The 24840-nt window shown below is 46.3% G+C and overlaps 1 protein-coding gene across 1 annotated transcript in view; it reads left to right on the top strand.

The window, feature by feature from the left end:
- LOC115461982 (immunoglobulin lambda-1 light chain-like) overlaps positions 1-19967 on the top strand; it is a 35217-nt gene extending 15250 nt beyond the window's left edge. The window contains exons 4-6 of the mRNA XM_030192031.1: positions 1450-1557; positions 13513-13875; positions 19437-19967. Coding sequence (XP_030047891.1) covers positions 1450-1557; positions 13513-13875; positions 19437-19786 — 821 coding nt within the window. The 3' untranslated portion in view covers positions 19787-19967. The remainder of the gene's footprint in view (positions 1-1449; positions 1558-13512; positions 13876-19436) is intronic.
- The last annotated feature ends 4873 nt before the right edge of the window (positions 19968-24840 follow it).

Here is a 24840-nt window from a genome sequence, read left to right as displayed (position 1 = left end):
GGGTGGGGACAGAGGAGTGGGGAAGGGGAAAGGAGCATGAGATGGCTAGTACTGCAGGGTAGGGCAGAGGGGGAAGGAGTAGGAGATGGATAGGACTGTGGAGTGGGGGCAGAGGAGTGGGGGAGGGGAAGGAGCAGGAGATGGATGGGGTAGAGTGGAGGGGAACAGAGCGGAAGATGGATAGGATAAGGGGTATGGGTAGAGGGCAGAGGAACAGAGCAGAAGATGGAGGTGGCTAGAGGGTGTGGGTGGAAGGGAGAGAAAGTGGAACAGTGCAGGAAATTATGGATAGGAGAGATGGAGTAGGAATTTGAGGGATAGTGAATACTTGGTAGTTTTAGATATGAGTAGGATGCATGAGTGAGTTGAGAGAATGAGTGAGGATATGAAATGAGAGATATGAGAAGAAGGGCAAGAAAAGGGGATGACATGGTGAAAGGTTGAGATAGAATAAAACAGTGAGCTGGAATAAAGCATTCCCTATATAAATACATCTTCTCACAGTCCCCATGGTATTCCGTCCTATGGTATATGTTTCTCAGTCCTTCTCATGTGTACTCCCTACTATACTTATAATTTGTATCAATAAACATATACAGTTAGAAAACGAACAACATTATTACTTGAGACCGGTATTTAAAATGATTGTATTTTAGATTCAAAATACCAAAAAAGATAGTTTTTCTTTTTTTTTTTTTAAATCTTCTAGTGCATCTTAATACATCCTATTATATAATTCACAGAAGCAGGGTTGAAAGATTGAGTGGAACACCAAGAAGCGAGTCGGTGTTTGTTGGCATTTAGAAAATTTGCATATATTTATACCTAAATAATAAATCTATACTAGGTCGACAGAACGGGCAATTTGGTATTTGTGTCATCTTTTACTATATTATTATGTTGCTATGAATTAATAAACTGGTCCAAAGCATCAGTATTATTGACCAAAATACTGAAGTGCATTACAGTTCTTATGGAATGTCATACAGGAAAAATCAGAAAATTCTAAATATATACATTTATCACTTTTTTATATGACTGTTTTTTGGTGCTGCTAAATGCTTATATTTCTGATATTATATCTTGTTAGCAAAAATATTAGGATTCAATTTCCTGTCCAAGTATATCTCATTTACTGTAGTTATGCTTATAATTTCAATTTAATTATAATTTGTTTATGCTGTTAACAAAATTGTAAGTTTTATGTTAAACTGTACCTGCTGTACACCACCTTGGGTGAATCTCTTCATAAAGGAAGTTAATATATCCCAATAAATAAATAAATTACATCACTTTGGGTTAACCATTTTGAGCTTAATTTGTTTCATAAAGTGGCAGCTAGGAAAGTTCATCTGCTTGAAAGATTTAGGAGTTATGGAAATCATTCCTATTGCAAAATATATTGCTTAATAATTTACAAATCTGTTCTGTCTCTGTTCCTAAAAATAGCTGAGCGTTTGTCCATTTATCACACTTTGATGCGCATGCGAAGACACCACTTTGACACTATGACCACCCAACTTCTGTGTTTGACCTTCATAGCCCTTACTTTCCAAGGTAAGTAACAAATTTGTTGTATATTGTAGACCAGTGGAACTCAAATCTGTCCTGGGGTCCACCAGCCAGTCAGATTTTCAGGATATGCCTAATAAATAGGTCCCAAAAACCAGGAAGGCAATCAATCTGCAAGTTCCAAGATGGAAACGATAAAAGCAGATCAGTAATAGATAAACATAGATTTTTATTCGTGCAAATAACAATCTCCTTACATTGTCCTGGTGCCTTCTCTGAGGATGCGATGTAAGGAGATTGCGAATAAAAGTCTATGTTTATCTATTACTGATCTGCTTTTATCATGTCTATCCCTAATAAATATGCATCAATCTCACAATGCTATCTTAGGTTAATTTCAATAAATAGTTGCAGCAAATTTATATAATGTACTCAACAACTGTTACAATTATATCCATCTTTATTACATATTTAAATATCATATATCTAACAATTATTGTCTAAAATTCCCAATATATCCAATCATTCATCCACTCACACAATCTTAAATCCCTAAAATCAGTAACATTAATATACCATTGCAGTGCCCAGAATAATTGTGTCACTCATAATTTCACCAAAATTTCAATAACAATATTATTATAGAGCCTGTCAATTACACAGTCAGTCAGAGAAAACTTTTCTTCATTAACATATTCTCTCAATCCACTTGTTACCAGTCTTTGAATTTCTCTATATATCGGATGTTGTTTTATCTTGCCTTTCAAAGACCAGCCCGCTGCTCATATAACAGTTCTCCACCACACCAGGCTCAAGCCAAAGTCAAGCAAGGCGCAGTGCCCCAACGGGTGCACGGAGCCGCCAGTAACATGGCGCCATGCCCCGACGGGCCTGCGCATAAGTGCCAGCGGGGTGCGGGCGAGGCGTGGCGGGCATGTTCCCGCCGACCAAGGGCACCCCACTGTTAAAGGGGGAAGGGCTAAGCGGGGTTTAAAAACCCTTGGGAGGAGCCCGGACGACCTCTTCAGGCGTCCGGGCACCAGCATGCACCCAGCCCCCCCTCCCCAGTTTATTGTGAATTGTACCAGTATATATCTTGTCGCAGCGTTAGCGGGGTACCCAAGCCTGATGGTATAAGCTAGGCAGCTGAGATAGCTGCGCTTACGGTCAAGCCCCCTTGCTGTACGGCGGGGAGCTCTGGTTACGATTGGTCAGTCTTGCTATGACGGCGGACTGGGTTGGAAAATGAGCCTGAGGCTGGATCGGCTTGGGTTTACCTAGGGTTAAGATGTTTTATATATAAATAAAGCTGCGGCCGAGTTATGCCATGTTAAGAAAATACCATGTGTCGTGTTATTATTGTGTTATTATTGTAAACATCAGATAACCTTTAGGCCCGAGGGGTCTCGGTTGCCTATGTTATTGCTTCACAGCGTGAACCACTGCTGATTCACTGTTCTCTGTTATAGCAGGCTCACAACACAGTTTCTCTCACAGCCTGACTCCAATCTTCAGGGAACTACTGCTGAATCTTTAATCAGTAATTCTTTCCTTCAACTTCATGCTGCCTCTCAGGAGCTTACATCACTTGTAACATCTCATTTGCTCATTGAGGTAGTATTGTACAGACCCTACACGATCGTGTTTCGCAAAAAGCGTCTTCAGGGGTCATCAATCTAAATAAGCAACAATAATAACATCCACTTATTTTTCACAAACATTAACTCATCCGTTTTAAAAGCCAATACTATAAACTCTTACCAGCTCTACAGGTGGCCAAACACTCAGCAGTCATGGATGTGCTGGTGGCAGCATCTCAAAAGACCGCCCACACATGCGCATATGGAGGCTTCAAAGAGACTGAGTTTAAATACCCTGGCACAAGTTTAACCACTCCACCTCCTTGTTTAACCCATTAGGGCTCACAGTATTCCAAAGGTAAATTAACCTTTGCTCTTTTCTTAATAACATAAGAGGCAAATTCCCACCCCTGTCAGGACTGATTTGACTTAAAACTACAAATCTAAGATCCTGAACTTCATGTTTAGCATCTACCCAATGTGAAACAAGTGGGGCTTCCATTCGTCCTGTGCGAAGATTACTTAGATGCTGAGCTATTCTAACCTTAATCTTTCTAGTGGTTAAACCGATGTACCATAACTCGCAAGGGCATTTTATCCCATACACACAATTTTCAGTATTGCAATCAGTATGAGCCTGCAAGCGATATATCTTTCCTGTAAGAGGGACACTCACTTCTTTAACTTGCATTGCATAGCTACAATACACACACCGGTTACAGCACACGTGGCCATACTCCTCATATCTCTGACTGACTGTGTAATTGACAGGCTCTATAATAATATTGTTATTGAAATTTTGGTGAAATTATGAGTGACACAATTATTCTGGGCACTGCAATGGTATATTAATGTTACTGATTTTAGGGATTTAAGATTGTGTGAGTGGATGAATGATTGGATATAGTGAGAATTTTAGACAATAATTGTTAGATTTATGATATTTAAATATGTAATAAAGATGGATATAATTGTAACAGTTTGTTGAGTATATTATAATAAATATGCATGAGAGAAATTTGCATATAATGGAGGTGACAGGCATGCAAATCTCTCTTATCCATATTCATTAGGGTATACAAGGCAACCAAATTCAGTTTCGATTCAGCACTGAAAGTGGCCTATAATCCAGGTTCAGGTTTCTGCTGAAAATGCCAGTGCATTTTCGACAAAAAACTGAACCCCCCCCCTCCCCCTGCAAACACTCTGCGATCACTCTCTGCCCCCCCCCCCCCAACCTGGCCAACCACTCGTAGGCCTCCCTGGGCCTATCTTAAGAGTCCCTGGGGTCTAGTGACTTCTCCTGGGCAGGAACAAACCCCACTTGGTTCCTGCCTGATGCCGCTGCTCAGCAGAAATGGATGCCAAGACTGCCATGGGAGGTCCCAGCAGCCATTTTGAGATTGGAATCAGCACGGGCGGGAACACGTCTCCTGCCCGTGCTGGTACCAATCTCAAAATAGCTGCCGGAACCTCCAGTGACAATCTTGTGATACTGCCATTGAAAATAGCAGAAGCCATTTTGCCTCGAACCGGGCCATGTATAGGAGTGAGGGAGGATGCTCCCTGCACCCACTACTCACCAACAAAAAGGTAGGCCCCAGAGGTGGCTGCTGCTGAGGGGGGAGGGAATCAGGAGGGAGGCTTTTTTGGTTGAGTGGGGGGAAGAAACTGGGAGCTGTTGGGGGTGAGTAGTTTTGGTTCCTACTGAAACTGAGTTGCTAAATTCGATCACAGATTCAATTTTGGCAAGAACCGAAGATCCTGGTTTTGGTTGGGCTCTATTAGGGATATCCTGAAAACCTGATTGGCTGGTGGACCCCAGGACAGGTTTGAGTACCACTGCTGTAGATTATGTTCCATAGTCTTACTTTCAGTGGATCCTCTCTTGAGGTCCCTTCTAAACCTAGCTTTCTATTAAGGGCCAGACCAACACTATATTAGGCCCTAGGCAGACATATATTTGTAGGCCACCCTATCATGAACAACCCCCCCCCCCCCCCCAATTTATTTCTTTTCTCACCACTGCCCCCGTCTAAGATCTTCATTCATGGCCTTCCTTCCCCACACACATTTCACTTCTCCAGTAGTAGAAGGAAAACATGCAGTGCCTAGCTCTGGGCATGGCAGCAGTAATACTTTCCAAGTGAGCATAGGGACTAGATAAGCATATATTTTGAATGGAGTGGCTTAATGGTTAGAATTGGAGAACTGCTAAGTTACCCAGTTTCAGGAGGGAGATTTCAGGCCACTCTGGATTTCTAACAACCCTATCCTGGTACATTATCAGGGGCATTTTCGAAAGAGAAGGACACCCATCTTCTGACACAAATTGGGAGATGGGCGTCCTTCTTTCAGGGTCACCCAAATCAGCATAATCAAAGCCAATTTGGGCGTCCTCAACTGCTTTCCATCGCGGGGAAGACCAAAGTTCATGGGGGCGTGTCGGCAGTATACCGAAGGCAGGACGGGGGTGTGGTTAAGAGATGGGCATCCTCGGCCGATAATGGAAAAAAGAAGGGCGTCCCTGACAAGCATTTGGCTGACTTTATTTGGTCCATTTTGTTTCACGACCAAGCCTTGAAAAGTTGCCTGAACTGACCAGATGACCACCGGAGGGAATCGGGGATGACCTCCCCTTACTCCCCCAGTGGTCACCAACCCCCTCCCACCCAAAAAAAAAATAATTTTTTTTTTCAGCCTCTATGCCAGCCTCAAATGTCATACCCAGCTCCATCACAGCAGTATGCAGATCCCTGGAGCAGTTTTAGTGGGTGCAGTGCACTTCAGACAGGCGGACCCAGGACCATCCCCCCCCCCCCTACCTGTTACACATGTGGTGGTAAATGTGAGCCCTTCAAAACCCATCAGAAACCCACTGTACCCACATGTAGGTGCCCCCTTTCACCCCTTAGGGCTATGGTAGCGGTGTACAGTTGTGGGGAGTGGGTTTTGGGGGGGGTTGGGGGGCTCAGCACACAAGGTAAGGGAGCTATGCACCTGGGAGCAATTTCTGAAGTCCACTGCAGTGCCCCCTACTGTGCCTGGTTGGTGTCCTGGCATGTGAGGGGGACCAGTGCACTACGAATGCTGGCTCCTCTCATGACCAAATAGCTTGGATTTGGTCATTTCTGAGATGGGCGTCCTCAGTTTCCATTATCGCCGAAAATTGGGGACGACCATATCTAAGGTCGACCTAAATTTCACGATTTGGGTGTCCCCGACCGTATTATCGAAAAGAAAGATGGATGTCCATCTTGTTTTGATAATACGGGTTTCCCCACCCCTTCGCTGGGATGTCTTTACAGATGGACGCCCTTAGAGATGGTCATCCCCTTTCGATTATGCCCCTCCACAGGACCTAAAACTTTGATTTCCAATGGGTATAATCACAAACTACAAATAGCACACTAAATTGGGATGTACGTTCAAAACCAGGACTGGCCAAAAAAACTCTCCTGAAACTGAGTAATGGCAGCTCTGTAGCAGTGGACTGAGAACTGGGGTAGCTGGGCAAGTCATTTTCACACTCCTTTGCCGCTGGCAGAAATCACATATGCCAAGGGTAGACTGCCCCGAAGAGTGAGATAAACAAAAATATAAAGGCAATGAGGGCTTATGGCAGTAAATTATTCTATGATGGAACTGCTATTATAGAACATTACCTTACCTCTGCCTCTAATGCTAGGCAAAAACATTCATGCCAGCTCAAACCTAGTATAAATGGAGGCTCATTTTCAAAGCACTTAGCCTCCCAAAGTTCCATAGAAACCTCCCAAAGTGCTTTGAAAATATGCCTCATGGTCACACATAACCAGTGGTATGCTGGAAATTTTTTTAACAACAGGCTCTCTCTCTGGGCATAGCCAGCCCTGCAATTTGGGGGGGCCCTGGGTGGACTAGGGGGGCAATGCATTTCTCTCTCTCCCCCTCCCTCCCCATGCGGGGATGCTAGACATACCTTTGTTGGCAGGGAGGCCGAGCCCCACCAGCCAAATAAATGGACCACCACCACTCCCTGCTGCTTATTTCTGGCGCTGAGCAGCATGCCAGGAATTGTTTGTTACATTTGTACCCCACGCTTTCCTACTCATGGCAGGCTCAATGCAGCTTACATGGGGCAATGGAGGGTTAAGTGACTTGCCCAGAGTCACAAGGAGCTGCCTGTGCCTGAAGTGGGAATCAAACTCAGTTCCTCAGGACCAAAGTCCACCACCCTAACCACTAGGCCACTCCTCCACTCATGCATGCTTGTGCGAGAAGTCCTGGCATGCTGCTCAGAGCCAGAAACAAGCAGCGGGGAGCAGTGGCACTCCATTTAATTTGGCTGGCGGGACTTGATATCGTTGCCAGCAAAGGTGGCCCATCTCAATGCTGGAGATTTACCACTGCTGTTCTGCTCATTGAAGACCAAGGAGTAAGGTTTTTCTTGTGGGCCCCAGGCCCCCAGCCATGTCTAAAACCAGTTCTGGCAGACACACATTCCAAAAACTGACATATTCTAAACAATAAATAGAAAATAAATGCCATTTTCTACCTTCATTGTCTGGTCATTTTATTGATCTTATTGTGTTGGTCCCAGTCTCTGATTTCTGCTTTCCTCTTTCTTCCTTAACTGTTTTGCCAGAGTCTACTTGTCCATTTGGCACTTCCTCTCTCTTCATGTCCACCATCCATCTTCTCTCTGCATCCCTATCTGTTTGACCCAGCATCACCCCATATCTTCCTACCATGTTGAGCATCTCCCATCTCTGTGTTCCTATTCTTGCGTTACATTTGTATCCCACATTTTCCCACCTATGCCCCCAGCCACATGCTAGCATCTCCCCCTCTCTCTCCCCCCAGAGGTCCAGCAAGTATTCTTCGCTCTTCCCTCACATCTGTTGTGTCTCCTCTTTGCAGGGTCAGCACTTCTCCCTCTTCCTTCTTTCCCCGCATGTCCTGGCACCTCTCTCTCTTTCTTGTCCTTCCAATCCCCATCCCCAAAGTCCAGCACCTCTTTCCCTCTCTGTGGCCCTTCTCTTCCTCATTCCCCTTACCTCACTGAATCTCTTTCTTTAGTACCTAACCTACTTATCCAGCACTTCTCTGCTTCTTTGCACCCATCTTGATGCAGCACCTCTGTCCCTCATTGACCCACCCCTTATTCAGCAACTCTGTCCCTCTCTACCCCTCCTGATGCAGCACTTCACTCTCTCCTTGCCCCCCTCCCCCCATGCAGTACCTGCAGTGGTGTGCTGGTAAATTTTTAACAACAGGCTCTCTCCCCGGTCCACCTCTGCGCCCCCCCCCCCCCCCCCGTCCACCTCTGCGCCCCCCAAAAATTGCAGAGCTGGCTATAGCGGGGGAGGGGGGCAATGCATTACTCTCTCCAGAAAAAAAAATTAAATGATCCCAGGTTCCAATCTAATTCATGTTTAATGTGGGATAAAATGCCATAAATAAGTAAATAAATATAAACTTTTAATGTTGAGCACCTGATTCTCAAAGTGAACATATTCCAAACACTATATTGAAAATAAAATGATTTTTTTTTCTACCTTTGTTGTCTGGTGACTATTTTTCTGATCATGCTGGCCCAGTATCCGATTCTGCTGCTATCTGTCCTCTTAACTCCGTTTCCAGGGCTTCCTTTCCATTTATTTCTTTCCTCCTTTCTTCTTCATTTCTGGTCCTCAGCTTCTGCCTATTTTCTTCATCCATGTGCAGTTTTCTCCTCTCTCCTTTTCCCTCATCTCATCTCCTTCCTCACTTTTCTCTCCCCTCCATCCATGTCCAGCATTTCTTCTCTCTCCCCTCCTCTCCCCTGCCCTGCATGCACCCATGTCCAGCAGTGACCCTCCTCTCCCATGCCCTGCTTGCACCCATACCCAGTGACCCTCCTCTGCCCTGCCCTGCATGCACCCAGATGTCTAGCAGTGACCCTCCTCTCCCCTGCATGCACCCATGTGCAGCAGTGACCCTTCTTTCCCCTGCCCTGCATGCACCCATGTCCAGCAGTGTACCCTCCTCTCCCCTGCCCTGCATGCACCCATACCCAGCTACCCTCCTCTGCCCTGCCCTGCATGCACCCAGATGTCCAGCAGTGACCCTCCTCTCCCCTGCCCTGCATGCACCCATGTCCAGCGACCCCCTCCATCCACCCATGCCCAGCAGCGACTCTCTTTTCCCCCCTGCCACCCCCTCCCGAGCTGTTTTATGAAATTCTTGTTCTCCTCCCTCCCTCCCGCCCTCCCGATCCGGTCTCTCACCGTGCGCCCGCTTGTTTTTTAAATTCTTCGCTTCCAGCGCCGAGTCGCCAACTGTCTGAGTCCTCCCTTGCCGATTCGCGCTTCAAAATGGCCGCCGAGACTTCAGCCGAAGTCTCGCGAGGCCGCCTCTGGAAGTCTCAGCGGCCATTTTTAAAGCGCAAATCGGCAAGGGAGGACTCAGGACAGTCGGCGACTCGGCGCTGGAAGCCAAGAATTTAAAAAACAAGCGGGAGGTGAGGTGGATCCGAAGGGAGGGAGGGAGGAGAGCCAGAGCCGGCTCGCTATTTGCAACAACCGGCTCGCAAACTGGAAGAAAATTTAACAACCGGCTCTTGCGAGCCGGTGCGAGCCGGCTCCAGCACACCACTGAGTACCTGTCTTCCTCATTGCTTCCTCCAATGCAGCACCCCTCTCCTTCTTTGACTCCCCATGCAGCAACTCTCTCCTTCCTTACCCCCCCATGCAGCACTTCTCTCCCTCCCTCCAACCTCCCCCCATGCAGTACCTGGTTGGCTGCCTCCTTTATTCCCCCCCCCCCATGATGCAGTATCTGTCTCCCTTGTTGCCCTCCCCCCAAGCAGCACCACTCTCCTGAGTCTCGAACCTACCCCTCTTGATGCAGATTCTCTCTCTCTCCCTCCTTCCCCTTCCACATGCAATACCTAGCTGGCTGACTCCCTTGTTGTCCCCTACCCCCCCAAGCAGCACCTCTCTGCTCTCTCCCCTCGCACTTTCTTGCCTCTTGCTCTTGCCCGTCTTCTGCGTTTAATTTTTTTAAGCAGTGTTAACACGTCAGCAGGAACAGGCTGCTTCAGCCAATCCCAGGGGCCTTCCTTCAGCGTGTTCCACCCCCGATAGCTGAAGGAAGGCCCCTGAGATTGGCTGAAGCAGCCTATTCATGCTGATGTGTTAACACTGCTTTAAAAAAAAAAAAAATTAAGTTCGGGTTCGCGCGAAGCAATAGAAGAGAGTTTATGGGGGAGGAGGAGAAACAGAGAGAAAGAGAAGAAGTGCTGCATGTGACGGTGTGAGAAGAAGAAGCCCAAAGCCACAGGGGACGCTGTTGACACTGCCAGGTGGGGACCAGAGCCCAAATTTTGGGAGCCGGTTGTTACAGTAGCTACTTTAACAACCGGCTCCCAAAATTCTGAAAAAATAACAACTGGCTCTCGCGAGCTGGTATGAGCTGGCTCCAGCACACCACTGCACATAACTCTAGGCAGTTAGGCACATATATGATAGTATTCTTTAACCTGCTTGATAAGCTCCTGACACACACATGCCCTTCCCATGTCCATTACCCCTTTGAAGTTGTGCGTTCTGGAACTAAAGGCAGATATGTGAGTAACTGCTAATTGGTGTAAATTAGCACCAATTATAGTCACATGCTGTCACCTCCAATTAACAGCTAATTATTGAGTTAAGTCACACATGCAACTGACTTTGTTCTATAAACTGCGCACGTAATTAGGGGGTTAATAGTTAGGTGCCATAGAGCTGTATAAGTGTTAGCTCCTAAGAGCTTCTTTTACTAAGCTGAACTAGCGATTCCTGCACAGCAATTGAGAGGAAGCTCATAGGAATTGAATGGGCTTCCTCTCATTTCCATGCCAGGAATCACTAGCGTGGCTTAGTAAAAGAGGCCTTAATTGTTGCAAATACATGTGTAACTTCTAGTATTCTATTCATTACACATGTGTGAGTCCAAGGAGGTTGGAGAAAGAACAGGAGACGGGTTAATGTCACAAAGCTGAAGCCGGTCCACTCAAGGAGGTTTTCATTTTCCCCTGTGCAGCTGCCGTCATCTTGATACACCCAGGACAATGTAATTGATAGGGCAACAAACTCCACCTACTGGCTTCAGCCCAGATAATGGGCCAAGCACACTCCTGCCATCTCCTGTCCTTTCTCTAACTTCCTTGTGTGAGTCCCACCTATGCTCCACACATATGTACACTGTGCACCTCCCTTGCAAATATACATTATATAAATTAAGTGAGTTTTTGCAGAATAATGCTTAGGTAGAATTTTTGCATTTACATGTGACTGTGGACATATACATGTGTAAATGCCATTATTATAAACATTTACACACGTAATGGGCATATAGCTGTTAGCACCTATATTATAGAAGTACTCCCATATGTCTGAGGTATAAATTTGCAAAGTTTTACATGTGAAAAAAGTTTCCAAAATGGAAGAAGTAAAATAAAATATTTAGATCTCTTTGGTGCTTCTGAAAGGATACAGACAATAGCATTACAACAGGTTTTGAAGGTAACTTAATAGTTAGCTGAGTAAGTTCCCCAGGCTGAAAACTTCCCTATTTAGTATCTGAGGACTTTTCCATTCCAGCCCAAATTTTCAAAGGGAAACTCTATTTATATGAGATTGTCTCTACCACAGATACATAAACATACATGCATGCACTCTCACTCTTCAGACAAAGAAGAGAATCTCTGCAGATATCCCAAGGAAAAACAGAAAGTGAAGACGGCTGAATAAATGGATATGTGGACCACGGGTCCAAATGGAAAGTCTTTATTATGCTGACACAACTTGGCTGTGTTTTAGTACAATGTTTGTATCAGGGGTCATTACATATGGTAGAAAGCTGATTTGTCCCTCCAGTGGGCAGCTGCTTAATCAGAGCATCTTTCTGTAACCTGGACGTGACACGTACTAGATCTAAATACGGACGTCCATCTTTTTAGACTTGGACTTCCCTTCTTCTGTGATCGAAGCTGGATGTCCATATTTTGGGCCCTCCCTAGTCCCATCCAAAAAAAAAAACGTCCAGGACCATGCCCCTTTGCCATATGGCTGCACTGCAGTGTTAGACGTCCTTAACCTGCCTTTGTAAAATTGGGATTTGAACATCCATGCAATATGGATGTCTAAATCTAATTTTCAGACATCCAAAGCTGGAATAGAGCTTCTAAAATAACCACCATAACTTCATAAGGCTGGGTGGTATGTCTTTCAGAGCTAAAGCTAAACCTCTGTGGTCCAGAATTATTTACATTTCTATTTACATGTTATTCATATTTCTGATCACACACATAACTGGTATTCCGAATTATACAATTTTTCAGTTTAGAATACAGTCACACCCAATCACACAATGTAAAATCCATCATGCTCCAAGCACTCTAAGCAGCTTAATGATAAACGTTAAGGGATCATTGGACTGTGATACAACAGAAGCTGTGAAACAAGTGTTGAAGAAGTCACTCTATCTCCCTTTCTTTTCTAATCCTTGGATTTGTCTGTGTATATGAGCTTTGGGGAATCACTTTTTCTAGGCTTATTGTAGCTGTCCTGATCAACCTAAGAGACAGAGAAAGCACCTGCATATAATGTGCACAGCACTGCGTATGTCTAGTAGTGCTATAGAAATGATTAGTAGTAGTAGAATTCTTCAAATAGTTAAAATTTTACAGTATGTGCCTTATACAAAATAGCTCCACACATTCCAGCATACAAAGCATTAAACATCACTGGCTATGAGAAATAAAGATTTTATTTATCAAATTCTTTTTTATGAAGTCTGAACAGTTCTCTTATAAGGTAGATTTTATTACATTCTTCTGTAGAAGTTGGTGACAGAGGAGAACCTCTTGGTCCATCCAGTCTGCCCAGTTGCATCCTGCTTCTGAGGTCAGCACAGACTACTTAATCTACATTCATTTCTACCTCTCCAACCATCATTACCTCTCTTTGTACTAAGCAGCAGTAAGCGCTAGTGCATGCTTACCATGGGATGTGTGAAGGGGCACAGGAGGCATTTTTTGTGCTAATAATCAGCGTATCCACATTTCTGTGTGCTAACCTATTAGCATAAGATTGCCATGGGAGCCCTCACCACCTACAAACTTGGTGTTGGTAAGTGCTCCCATGGTAATTTTTTTTAATGGTTGCGCATGGCGATTAATGGTGGAAATAGAAAATTGGCCATTTTCCGGCTGCGTAAATATGGCCATTGCACATGGGAAAAAACCCGCATAAGGGTGTGCTTAGGCCTACTTTTACCACTGCTTAGTTAAAAGACCCCTAAGTATGCTTGAAATTAACCACTGATTTGGTTGCTATCATCTCCACTAGTATGTCCTTGCCTAATGAGACGTTATTGTCTCTCTCCTGCCTTGCTACTTCTCTTTTGACATCAGGTTGTAGCCTCCAGCTGACAGTCACCCAACCAGAGAGTGCTGCTTTTAAAGACGGAACATTGGCCATCCTGAAATGCCAACTTGGAGGTGGAAAAATCCAAGACTTCCATGTCTTCTGGTTTCTGCAGAAGCCGGGTAACCCACCAGCTACCATTCTCAAACATGACAACGACAGTGGAATCAGCTATGGCCCAGGATTCTGTGAGCGTTTCCTGCCAGTAAGAGACAGCAGAAGCAATTCCTTCATGCTGCACATCCAAAAGGTGAAAACAGAGGAGAGTGCGATCTACTGGTGCATGGTGCAAACAAACTATTTTAACACTGTTATTTCTGGTGATGGCACCAGAGTCAGTGTGTTTGGAGGTAAGTAGAAATACAGTTACTCATTATGTACAGTATATATAACATAGTATTAAAAAATATATGTTGTTATAGATTAATACAGTCATGTATCTTTCTATGTAGTTGTTATGAGGGTATATATAAGAGAATCTCAATCCTACTTACCATGTTACTTGCCACATCACCTTTACAAAACCAGAGCAAGGAAACCTATTGAACAGAGTGCGGTCCCAATCTCGGAAGTATAAAAGACAGGGGTTAGAGAAAGTCAGAGGGAAGAGGAAGGAGCCTCCAGGACAGACCCTGAGATTACTTAGGACTGCAAAGTAGAGTGAGTATTATAGCCTGGATTCTGTATATGATATCAGAAACTGCTTAGCGAACCTTTTTGAGACTGAAATGGTAGGCCTGTTAGAATACTTGGATTTCTGTTGTTTTTGCACTGAATAATCTTTATGTAGGCCCTAAACTGACAGCCTAAAAAAGAAGACAGGCCTATATTTTGTGTTTTAACCCAAACCATACTAATAAAGACTTTTTGTTGCTTCTGAACTGTGGTTTGGTTGCTTGCGTACAGGCCCTGAGGGATGTGCTAACAATTCAAAGTAAAATTTGAATTTTAAAAATGTTTCATATCTTTCCAAGCTTTTATAAGCGGACACTGAAAATATTCTAATGAAATTCAAAGACTTCAGTCAAGAATTTCAAAAAAATATAAAACAAAACTGCTAATGCCATCAAATCAGAAGCACATCTCTTCAGAAAGATCACTAATTGTTTCAGGTTTGCAAGGTAGTCTTCCAAATCTATCTTGTAGGTTTGCATGTTTTCACTCAAGAGATGAAACATTGGAAGGGGTCTCAAGTGGTCATTTCAACCTGGGCCTTGGAAGTCAATTAGATTTTCAGGATGTCCACAATTAATAAGCACCAGTGGTGTACCAAGGGGGGGGGGGGGCGGTCCGCCCCGGGTGCCAGTGGGTGGGGGGTGCTCCGCTCCCGCCGCCTCCTTTAAACAAAAATCGGCGAAGCAGCGTCGCAGGCAGCGCCTCGCCTGCCCTGCTTGTGAAAAAATCAAATCTCCTTCTCCTCATCTTGACGTCTTTACGTCGACTCGGGCCTTCCAATCAATCACTATGTCCCGCCCTCCTCTAAGGTAAATTCCGCGAGGACGGGTGGGACATAGTGATTGATTGGAAGGCCCGAGTCGACGTCAAGACGTCAAGATGAGGAGAAGGAGATTTGATTTTTACAAGCAGGGCAGACAAGGCGCTGCCTGCCATGCTGCTTCGCCGATTCAGACAATAGTGAGAACGGGACTGAGGTGGGGAAGGAGAGGGGCGAAAGAGACTCGGGTGGGGGTGTTCAGAGGGGAAAAGGGGAGGGGAGAAGGGGACTGGGGTGGGGATCTCAGACAGGGGAGGGGAGAAGGGGACTGAAGTGGGGATCTCAGACGGGAGAAGGGGAGGGGAGAAGGGGACTGGGGTGGAGGTCTCAGACGGGAGAAGGGGACTAGGGTGGGGGTGTTCAGAAGGGAAAAGGGGAGGGGAGAAGGGGACTGGGGTGGGGATCTCAGACAGGGAGGGGGAGGGGAGAAGGGGACCGGGTTGGGGATCTCAGATGGGAGACGGGGAGGGGAGAAGGGGACTGGGGTGGGGGTCTCAGACAGGGGAGGGGGGAGGGGAGAAGGGGACTGGAGTGGGGATCTCAGACGGGAGAAGGGAAGGGGAGGGGAGAAGGGGACTGGGGTGGGGGTGTTCAGAGGGGAAAAGGGGAGGGGAGAAGGGGACTGGGTTGGGGATCTCAGATGGGAGATGGGGAGGGGAGAAGGGGACTGGGGTGGGGGTCTCAGACAGGGGAGGGGAGAAGGGGACTGGAGTGGGGATCTCAGACGGGAGAAGGGGAGGGGAGAAGGGGACTGGGGTGGGGATCTCAGACAGGGGAGGGGGAGGGGAGAAGGGGACTGGGTTGGGGATCTCAGATGGGAGACGGGGAGGGGAGAAGGGGACTGGAGTGGGGATCTCAGACGGGAGAAGGGGAGGGGAGAAGGGGACTGGGGTGGGGGTGTTCAGAGGGGAAAAGGGGAGGGGAGAAGGGGACTGGGGTGGAGGTCTCAGATGGGAGAAGGGGAGGGGAGAAGGGGACTGGGGTGGGGATCTCAGACAGGGGAGGGGGAGGGGAGAAGGGGACTGGGGTGGGGATCTCAGACAGGGGAAGGGGAGGGGAGAAGGGTACTGGGTGGGGGTCTCAGACAGGAGAAGGGGAGGGGAGAAGGGGACTGGGGTGGGGGTGTTCAGAGGGGAGAAGGGGAGGGGAGAAGGGGACTGGGGTGGGGATCTCAGACAGGGGAGGGGGAGGGGAGAAGGGGACTGGGGTGGGGATCTCAGACAGGGGAAGGGGAGGGGAGAAGGGGACTGGGGTGGGGGTCTCAGACAGGAGAAGGGGGCTGGAACTGGGGGCTGAAAAAAGGGGCAGAGAGAGAGATGGGACAGATCCTAGATGGAAGGGGGAGCGAGAGGGAGGGCAGACCCTGGATGGATGGGAGAGGGAGGGCAAATGGTGGATTGAAGGGGCAGAGAGAAAGGGCAGACAGTGGAGTGGATGGAAGGGAAAGGGCAGACAGTGAATGGAAGGGGCAGAGATAGAGGGCAGATGTGGATGGAAGGGGCAGGGAGAGAGGGCAGACATTGGATGGAGGGGACAGCAGAGAGGGCTGACACTGGATGGCAGAGAACGAAGACAGATGCTGGATGGAAGGAAGATGGTGAAAAGAAGATGAGGAAAGCAGAAACCAGAGACAACAAACTGTAAATAAAATATATATTTTTGTTTTTTGCTTTAGGATAAAGTAGTATTGTAGCTGTGTTAATAAATGTTTATAATAGAACATGTAAACAAGGTAATCTTTTTATTGGACTAATTTTAATACATTTTGACTAACCTTCGGAGAACAAAACCCCCTTCCTCAGGTCAGGATAAGATACTGTAACAGCACTATACTGTACTGACCCGAGGACGGAGGTTTTGGCCTCTGAAAGCTAAATGTATTAGTCCAATAAAATGGTATTATTTTACTTTCTATATTTGTTTTATTTCTATTTGTTAATTTGTAAAGTGGTGATTGGTACTTGTTAGTTTTTTTCAAATTTACATCTGCTGTCTTTATATTTTGCACAGTACTAGGGGACAGTTTCTGTTTCTGTGGTGTTGCATTGTATGCAGAGTCTGGCATTGGGGGTTCAGTTTAATTTTTGTCTAAATAGAAAGTTTATGATTACTTATCCTATAGTGGATTAGGGTGTATCTGTGTTTGTGAAAAAGACATGGCTTTCAGTTGGCATTGACTGTGCAGGATCTACGATCTGTACTATTCTGTCTGGTTTCGTTTTACAATAGGTGAATTTATGTTCTAGTGCTCACTGTAGTGTTTAAGATGCTTTCCTTTTCCTTGTGTGACTCGTAGAAATGACTGCTTTATGGTATGGTAGAATTGCTCTAAAGGTCCAGAGTGTTTTGTATTCTCGGCATGCCTAGTACTGGATTTTTTTTTGTGGGGGGGGAGGGGGGTGTTAAAAAATGACCGGCCCCGGGTGTCAACTACCCTAGGTACGCCACTGATAAGCACATTATGGTAGCAGCACATGAAAATAAATCTAATGTGTATTCATTATCATGGAAGCCAGACTGGATAGTTTTTTCCCAGCCTGAGAACCACTAATCTAGTCCCTTCCCTCATCTCTAGGCACAAAACTACGAAGTTAGATGTGTGTGTTTACTGGGCCAGCATTGGGGGGGGGGGGGCAAACAGGGCAGCTGCCCTGGGTCCCACAGCTCCAGGGGGCCCCCACGGTCCAGGCATCTCTTCCATCACCCCACCACAGTCCATATCCTCCTCCTTTCCCCTCACCTTCCCGATTTTCCTTAAGAATTATTTCCCTTCTCAGAGGGGCACTGTTGCAGCAGCCATCCTCACAAGCTGCCTCCCTCTCTCTCATGATGAATCACAATCTCCCCCCCCCCCCTCCCCCGATGCAATTTCCTGTTTCCACCTGTGTGGATTGTGGCAGAGAAGGAAAGCTTCAGGGCAGCTTGTGAGGATGGCTGTTGTGCTATGGCTCCTCTGAGAAGGGAAATAGCTCTTTAAAGAAGACCATGAAGGTGAGGGGAAGGGAGAAGGAGATGGACTATGGTGGGGAGAAGGGCAAGAGATGCCCGGATCACGTATTAGCAAGCAATGCAGGTGAGGAGATCGGGGGGGGGGGGGGGGGGGGGGGGGGGGGGGGGGGGGGGGGAGAGATGATTAGAAGCTCTCTTCTTAATTTCTGCCCTGGGCCCCATCATGTCTAAAACCAGCCCTGGTGTTATAAACATCCTATGACAAAGATTCTATCAGCTCTCTGCTAGAACAGTAACTTGTTCTAGCACTTAGCTATCTTTGCCATTAGAAATTTCTTCATAATTTCTAAACTAAATTTCTTCTAACATAACTTAAACTCAACACTTCTTGTCCTTTCTCCAGTGGCGATAAAAAAGATAAATAAGATAAGAGCTTATTGTTACAAGATTGTAGCCCCTTTAAATATATTAAGACCAATGCCAAGTCATGTCGCAATCTTCTCTTTTTCAAGCTAAATAAAACCATCATTTTCAATAGGTTATATCATCTCTCCCCTTTGATCTTCTTCCAGTATCTTTGTACTCCTTGAAAAGATGTCCAACAACTGATGAATAGGGTGGGATGATTACTTCTACCTTGCATGTGATATTCTTGTTAATATATCCTACTGTGGGGTTAGGTTTCCATTACTACTATGTGATTGACTCATATGGTTTGATGAAGATGAAAAAGCATCTAAACAAGGAGCCCTTTTACTAAGCTGCAGTAAAAGGAGCCCTGCGCTAATGGAAGTGTGTGTTTTTGCCGTGTGCAGACTCCCTTTTTACTGAGTGGGTAAAAAGATGGAAAAAAGAAATGGCTGTGCAGTAAGTTTGCACTTGCCACACAGCCATTTTGGGGGGAGCACTTACCGCCACCCATTGAGGTGGCGATCAGGTCTCCCGTGCTAATCTTGTGGTAACTGGACAGTGCCGCACCAGGTAATTACTGCGGTAAAAAATACAGACCAATTTTCCATAGTACTGGAATGGCGTGCAGTGGGGTGGAACTACCGCCAGCCCCAGTGTTAGGCCGGCAGTAGTTCCAGGTTGCCATGTGGCAACCCTTTATTAAAAGGGCCCCTAAGTCAGGAAGCAAAGCTAATGACTGAGATCAAGTGAGGTCAGGAGTAACATTACAAAGCGACGCCTACACGCATACTTCAATCATACACATTTACCTCTGTGCATGTGGGTGATTTTAGCCTCAGTTGTGACATGATAGGCCCCTATGTATCAAATAAAATAGGCTACAAATTAGGACCTGCTTACCCTCTCAACCTAGACCAATTTTAAATAAAATTACCCCCAATGTGTGTATTAGTTTCCTGTAGATTTAGCATTTATTATAAGCACCAAACTCACTCAAAAATATAATACTTTTAAAAAAAGCTTGAAAAATAACTTCATTTTGTTTTTTTATTTCAGGGACTGAAGCATTGCCTCCTTCAGTCACTCTCTTTACCACCACCCAGGATATTTCACCTCCCTCAGTATTCGATTTCTTGTGTTTGGCTGATGGATTCTATCCTGCCATCCTTGAGATCATGTGGATTATCAGTGGAAATATCACAAATAGTGCTATTACGGGGCCTGCCATCTCCATTGGTGATGGAGTCTACAGTCAGAGCAGCCTTCTGCAGCTTTCATATGAGACCTGGCAGACCATCCCTTCTGTGTCCTGCATGGTGCGCCATGACTCCACCCACACTGTCATCACCAAAAACCTTCAGGAATGCAGTGGGATGTTTACAAAGCATCTCTTGACCTCACCTTGACTTTTAATTTACATATTCAGTCCAGTATGTAATACTAGCTATAGCCATCAGGTAGAAGTCAAGAATATTCTAATTGTCTGTACTGGAATGCTGCAGGAAGAAATTCATGGTTGTATACCCTGTGACTGTATGTAACAGATGTAGATCTGAGCTCCTGAATAAATGTTTTTATTTTCTGCCTTCTTTGATCACACTGGGTAATAACACATAAAAAAAAACCTAATCCCTGAATACTGACCCCCCAGCACTAACCCTAACAAAGTCTCATAGCTATTTTTGATCTATTACCTGTATACACATCATTTTGATAGCTATGATAGATATACCAGGCAACATAATTTTTTCAGGTATGTTAGTGAAAGGCAGAAATGTAGAGGTAGGATTGTAAGACTGAGGCAAAAAAAAAAAAAAAAGGAAATATGTGAAGGCTGACAAGATCAAAAAGAAATGTTCAACAATTCTTTAGTTCAGTGTTCACCAAGGAAGGGACTGAATAAGGACCACTGAATGGTAGCTTGGGCAGTTAAGTAGGGGGCAGAGATGCCAAGTTACCCAGTTCCACGCTGGAGATTTTGGAACCTACAGCACTGATTTCAATGGACAGAATCAGGCACTACAAATCCCACAGTGCTTTGGGACATAAGTTCAAAACCAGGACTGGGCCAAAATCTCCAGCCTGGAACTGGACAACTTGGCATCTCTGCATAGGGCTGAGAAGGCTGCACATCATTTACAGAAAAGACAGTTTGTGCAGCACTAGCAAAACAAAAAGTGGGAAAGTGCGGGGTTGGATGGATACATCCTAGGGTAGTAAAGGATTTTAGAGAAGTTATTGAATCAGTCTTTGGCGTTTGGAGTAGTGTGATGGGATTGAAGAAGAGCAGATGTGGTAAAGGAGAAGGTTGGAAATTACAGGTCAATTAGCCTGTCTTCTGTCATTGGAAAATTTATGGACATCTTATAAAGGAAAGGATAGTGGCATATCCTGAATGTAACAAGATGCAGACTTAAAAGCAACACAACTGGAATGTGATAAGTTTAGATTTTAGTAATAGTTTTTAACACTGTCCTGAATAGAATAATCATAAACAAGTTAAACAGACTGGGAGTGAACCCCAAGATAGTAGAATGGATTGGAAACTAGATGAGTGATTAGGCAATGCAGATAAGAGATGTTGGTGGTACAAATAATTCACAGAAGGAATATTATTGAAGTTCAGGGAGTGCTTCTGTTCAGTATCTTTATAGAGAGATATTGTGGAGAGGTTGGAAGGAAAAGTTTACCTTTTTCTAGGTAATACTAAGATCTTCAACAGAGCAGTGGCAGAAGATAGCAGGAAAAATACTCTTAGAATTCCAGGTGGGTGATCAAATGATTGGCAATCACGATTCTGTGCAAAAACCTGCAGAATCATGCATTTGGGATGCAGAGATTCCAGGGAGCAACACAAAACGGGGCAGAGACACTAATGTTCACCTTTCAGGAAGGAGACCTTAATGTGATAGTCTGTTGATCTCAAGGTAGCAGCACAATGGTCACCTCTGGAACTCTTTTTAAAAATTAACCTATGGTACTTTGTGTGTCTAAGTGCTTTAAAATAAGCCCCCTGGTCTACTATGGTCTTTATTGCAATCTCACTATCGGGATGCCCTATTTTCCCTGTTTTGGTGATATCTTTCAAAGATACCTTGTTCCAAACCATGCGCTTTTGAGTGACTATCAACCTTCCCCCAGGTTCTAGATTAAAAGCTGCTCTATCTCCTTTTTAAACGTTGATGCTGGCAGCCTGGTTCCACCCTGGTTAAGGTAGAGCCCATCTTTCAGGTATAGGTTCCCCCTTTCCTGGAATGGTGCCCAGTTCCTAACAAATCTAAAACCTTCCTCTCTGCATCATCATCTCATCCACCCACTGAGAACAATTCAGGCCTGGTTTACATCTGTGCCTATGCTTGATGCTTCACACTGCAATCATTGTGCCAGTAGGGCCCCTTTTAACTTTTCTTTTCAATAAATAGCGAATGATACATACCTGTAGCAGGTGTTCTCCGAGGACAGCAGGCTGATTGTTCTTACGACTGGATTGACGTCCACAGCAGCCCCCACCAACCGGAACAAAAACTTCGCGGGTGGTCCCGCACGCAGGACACGGCCACCGCGCATGCGCGGCCGTCTTCCCGCCTGTGCGCGACCATTCCCGCTCAGTTGAATGACAAGCAAAGAATGAGTAAAACTCAACTCCAAAGGGGAGGCGGGAGGGTAGGTGAGAACAATCAGCCTGCTGTCCTCAGAGAACACCTGCTACAGATATGTATCATTCGCTTTCTCCGAGGACAAGCAGGCTGCTTGTTCTCACGACTGGGGTATCCCTAGCTCTCAGGCTCACTCAAAACAAGAACCCAGGTCAATTGAACCTCGCAACAGCGAGGGCATAACAGAAATTGACCTATGAAGAACAACTAACTGAGAGTGCAGCCTGAACAGAACAAGCGGGTCCTGGAGGGTGGAGTTGGATTCAAACCCCAAACAGATTCTGCAGCACCGACTGCCCGAACCGACTGTCGCGTCGGGTATCCTGCTGGAGGCAGTAATGTGATGTGAATGTGTGGACAGATGACCACGTCGCAGCCTTGCAAATCTCTTCAATAGTGGCTGACTTCAAATGGGCCACTGACACTGCCTTGGCCAGCCCAGCCTGGGCGTAAGTGAAGGAAATGCAATCTGCTAGCCAATTGGAGATGGTGCGTTTCCCGACAGCGACCCCTTTCCTATTGGGGTCGAAAGAAACAAACAATTGGGCGGACTGTCTGTGGGGCTGTGTACACTCCAGATAGAAGGCCAACGCTCACTTGCAGTCCAATGTGTGCAACTGACGTTCAGCAGGGCGGGTATGTGGTCTGGGAAAAAATGTTGGCAAGACAATTGACTGGTTAAGATGGAACTCTGAGACCACCTTTGGCAGAAACTTAGGGTATACGGAGCATGAGCTACCAGGGCCTGCAGCTCACTGACTCTACGAGCTGAAGTAACTGCCACCAAGAAAATGACTTTCCAGGTCATGTACTTCAGATGGCATGAATTCAGTGGCTCAAAAGGAGGTTTCATCAGCTGGGTGAGGACGACATTGAGATCCCATGACACTGCAGAAGGCTTGACAGGGGGCCTTGACAAAAGCAAGCCTCTCATGAATCGAACTACTAAAGGCTCTCCAGAGATGGCTTTACCCTCTACACGATGATGGTAAGCACTAATCGCACTAAGGTGATTCCTTACTGAGTTGGTTTTGAGACCAGACTCTGATAAGTGCAGAAGGTATTCAAGCAGGTTCTGTGCAGGGCAAGAACGAGGTTCTAGGGCCTTGCTCTCACACCAGACGACAAACCTCCTCCACTTGAAAAAGTAACTCTTTTTAGTGGAATCTCTTCTAGAGGCAAGCAAGACACGGAAGACACCCTCAGACAGACCCAATGAAGCAAAATCTACGCCCTCAACATCCAGGCCGTGAGAGCCAGAGACTGAAGGTTGAGGTGCAGAAGCGCTCCGTCGTTCTGCGAAATGAGAGTCGGAAAACACTCCAATCTCCACGGTTCTTCGGAGGACAACTCCAGAAGTAGAGGGAACCAGATCTGACGGGGCCAAAAAGGCGCTATCAGAATCATGGTGCCGTGGTCTTGCTTGAGCTTCAGTAAGGTCTTCCCCACCAAAGGTATGGGAGGATAAGCATAAAGGAGGCCGGTCCCCCAATGGAGGAGAAAGGCATCTGACGCTAGTCTGCCGTGTGCCTGTAGTCTGGAACAGAATAGAGGCAGCTTGTGGTTGGTCTGAGAGGCGAAAAGGTCCACCGAGGGAGTGCCCCACTCTCGGAAGATATTGCGTACCACTCTGGAATGGAGCGACCACTCGTGCGGTTGCATGACTCTGCTCAGTCTGTTGGCCAGACTGTTGTTTACACCTGCCAGGTATGTGGCTTGGAGAAGCATGCCGAACTGGCAGGCCCAACGCCACATCCCGACAGCTTCCTGACATAGGGGGCGAGATCCGGTGCCCCCCTGCTTGTTGATGTAATACATTGCAACCTGATTGTGTGTCCGAATTTGGATAATTTTTTAGGACAGCCGATCTCTGAAGGCCTTCAGTGCGTTCCAGACCGCTTGGAGCTCCAGGAGGTTGATCTGAAGATCCTGTTCCTGGAGGGACCACAGTCCCTCGGTGTGAAGCCCATCGACATGAGCTCCCCACCCCAGGCGAGATGCATCCATCGTCAGCACCTTCGTGGGCTGCGGAATTTGGAATGGACATCCCAGGGTCAAATTGGTCCGAATGGTCCACCAGTGCAGCGAATTGCGGCAACTGAGGGACAGGCGGATGGCATCTTCTAGATTTCCGGTGGCTTGGCACCACTGGGAAGCTAGGGTCCATTGAGCAGATCTCATGTGAAGCCGCGCCATGGGAGTCACATGAACAGTAGAGGCCATATGACCCAGGAGTCTCAACATCTGCCGAGCTGTGACCTGCTGAGTCGCTCTGGTCTGAGAAGCGAGGGACAAGAGGTTGTGGGCCCTCGCTTCGGGAAGAAAGGCCTGAGCCGTCTGTGAATTCAGCAGAGCTCCTATGAATTCCAGGGATTGGACTGGCTGGAGATGGGACTTTGGGTAATTTATCACAAACCCCAGCAGCTCCAAGAGTTGAATAGTGCACTGCATGGACCGGAGAGCCCCTGCCTCTGAGGTGTCCTTGACCAGCCAATCGTCGAGATACGGGAACACGTGCACTCCCAGCTTGCGTAGATACGCCGCAACCACCATGAGGCACTTCGTGAACACCAGTGGGGCAGAGGCGAGCCCAAAGGGCAGCACACAATACTGAAAGTGCCGTGTCCCCAGACGGAATCTGAGATACTGTCTGTGGGCTGTCAGTATCGGGATGTGAGTATAAGCATTCTTTAAATCCAGGGAACATAGCCAATCATCTTTCTGAATCATAGGTAGAAGGGTGCCCAAGGAAAGCATCCTGAACTTTTCTTTGACCAGGTATTTGTTCAGGCCTCTCAGGTCTA

Source organism: Microcaecilia unicolor, chromosome 2 (genome assembly GCF_901765095.1).
Source record: "Microcaecilia unicolor chromosome 2, aMicUni1.1, whole genome shotgun sequence".
In the NCBI taxonomy this organism is placed as follows: domain Eukaryota; kingdom Metazoa; phylum Chordata; class Amphibia; order Gymnophiona; family Siphonopidae; genus Microcaecilia; species Microcaecilia unicolor.
This window is presented reverse-complemented; position numbering and strand designations above follow the sequence as displayed.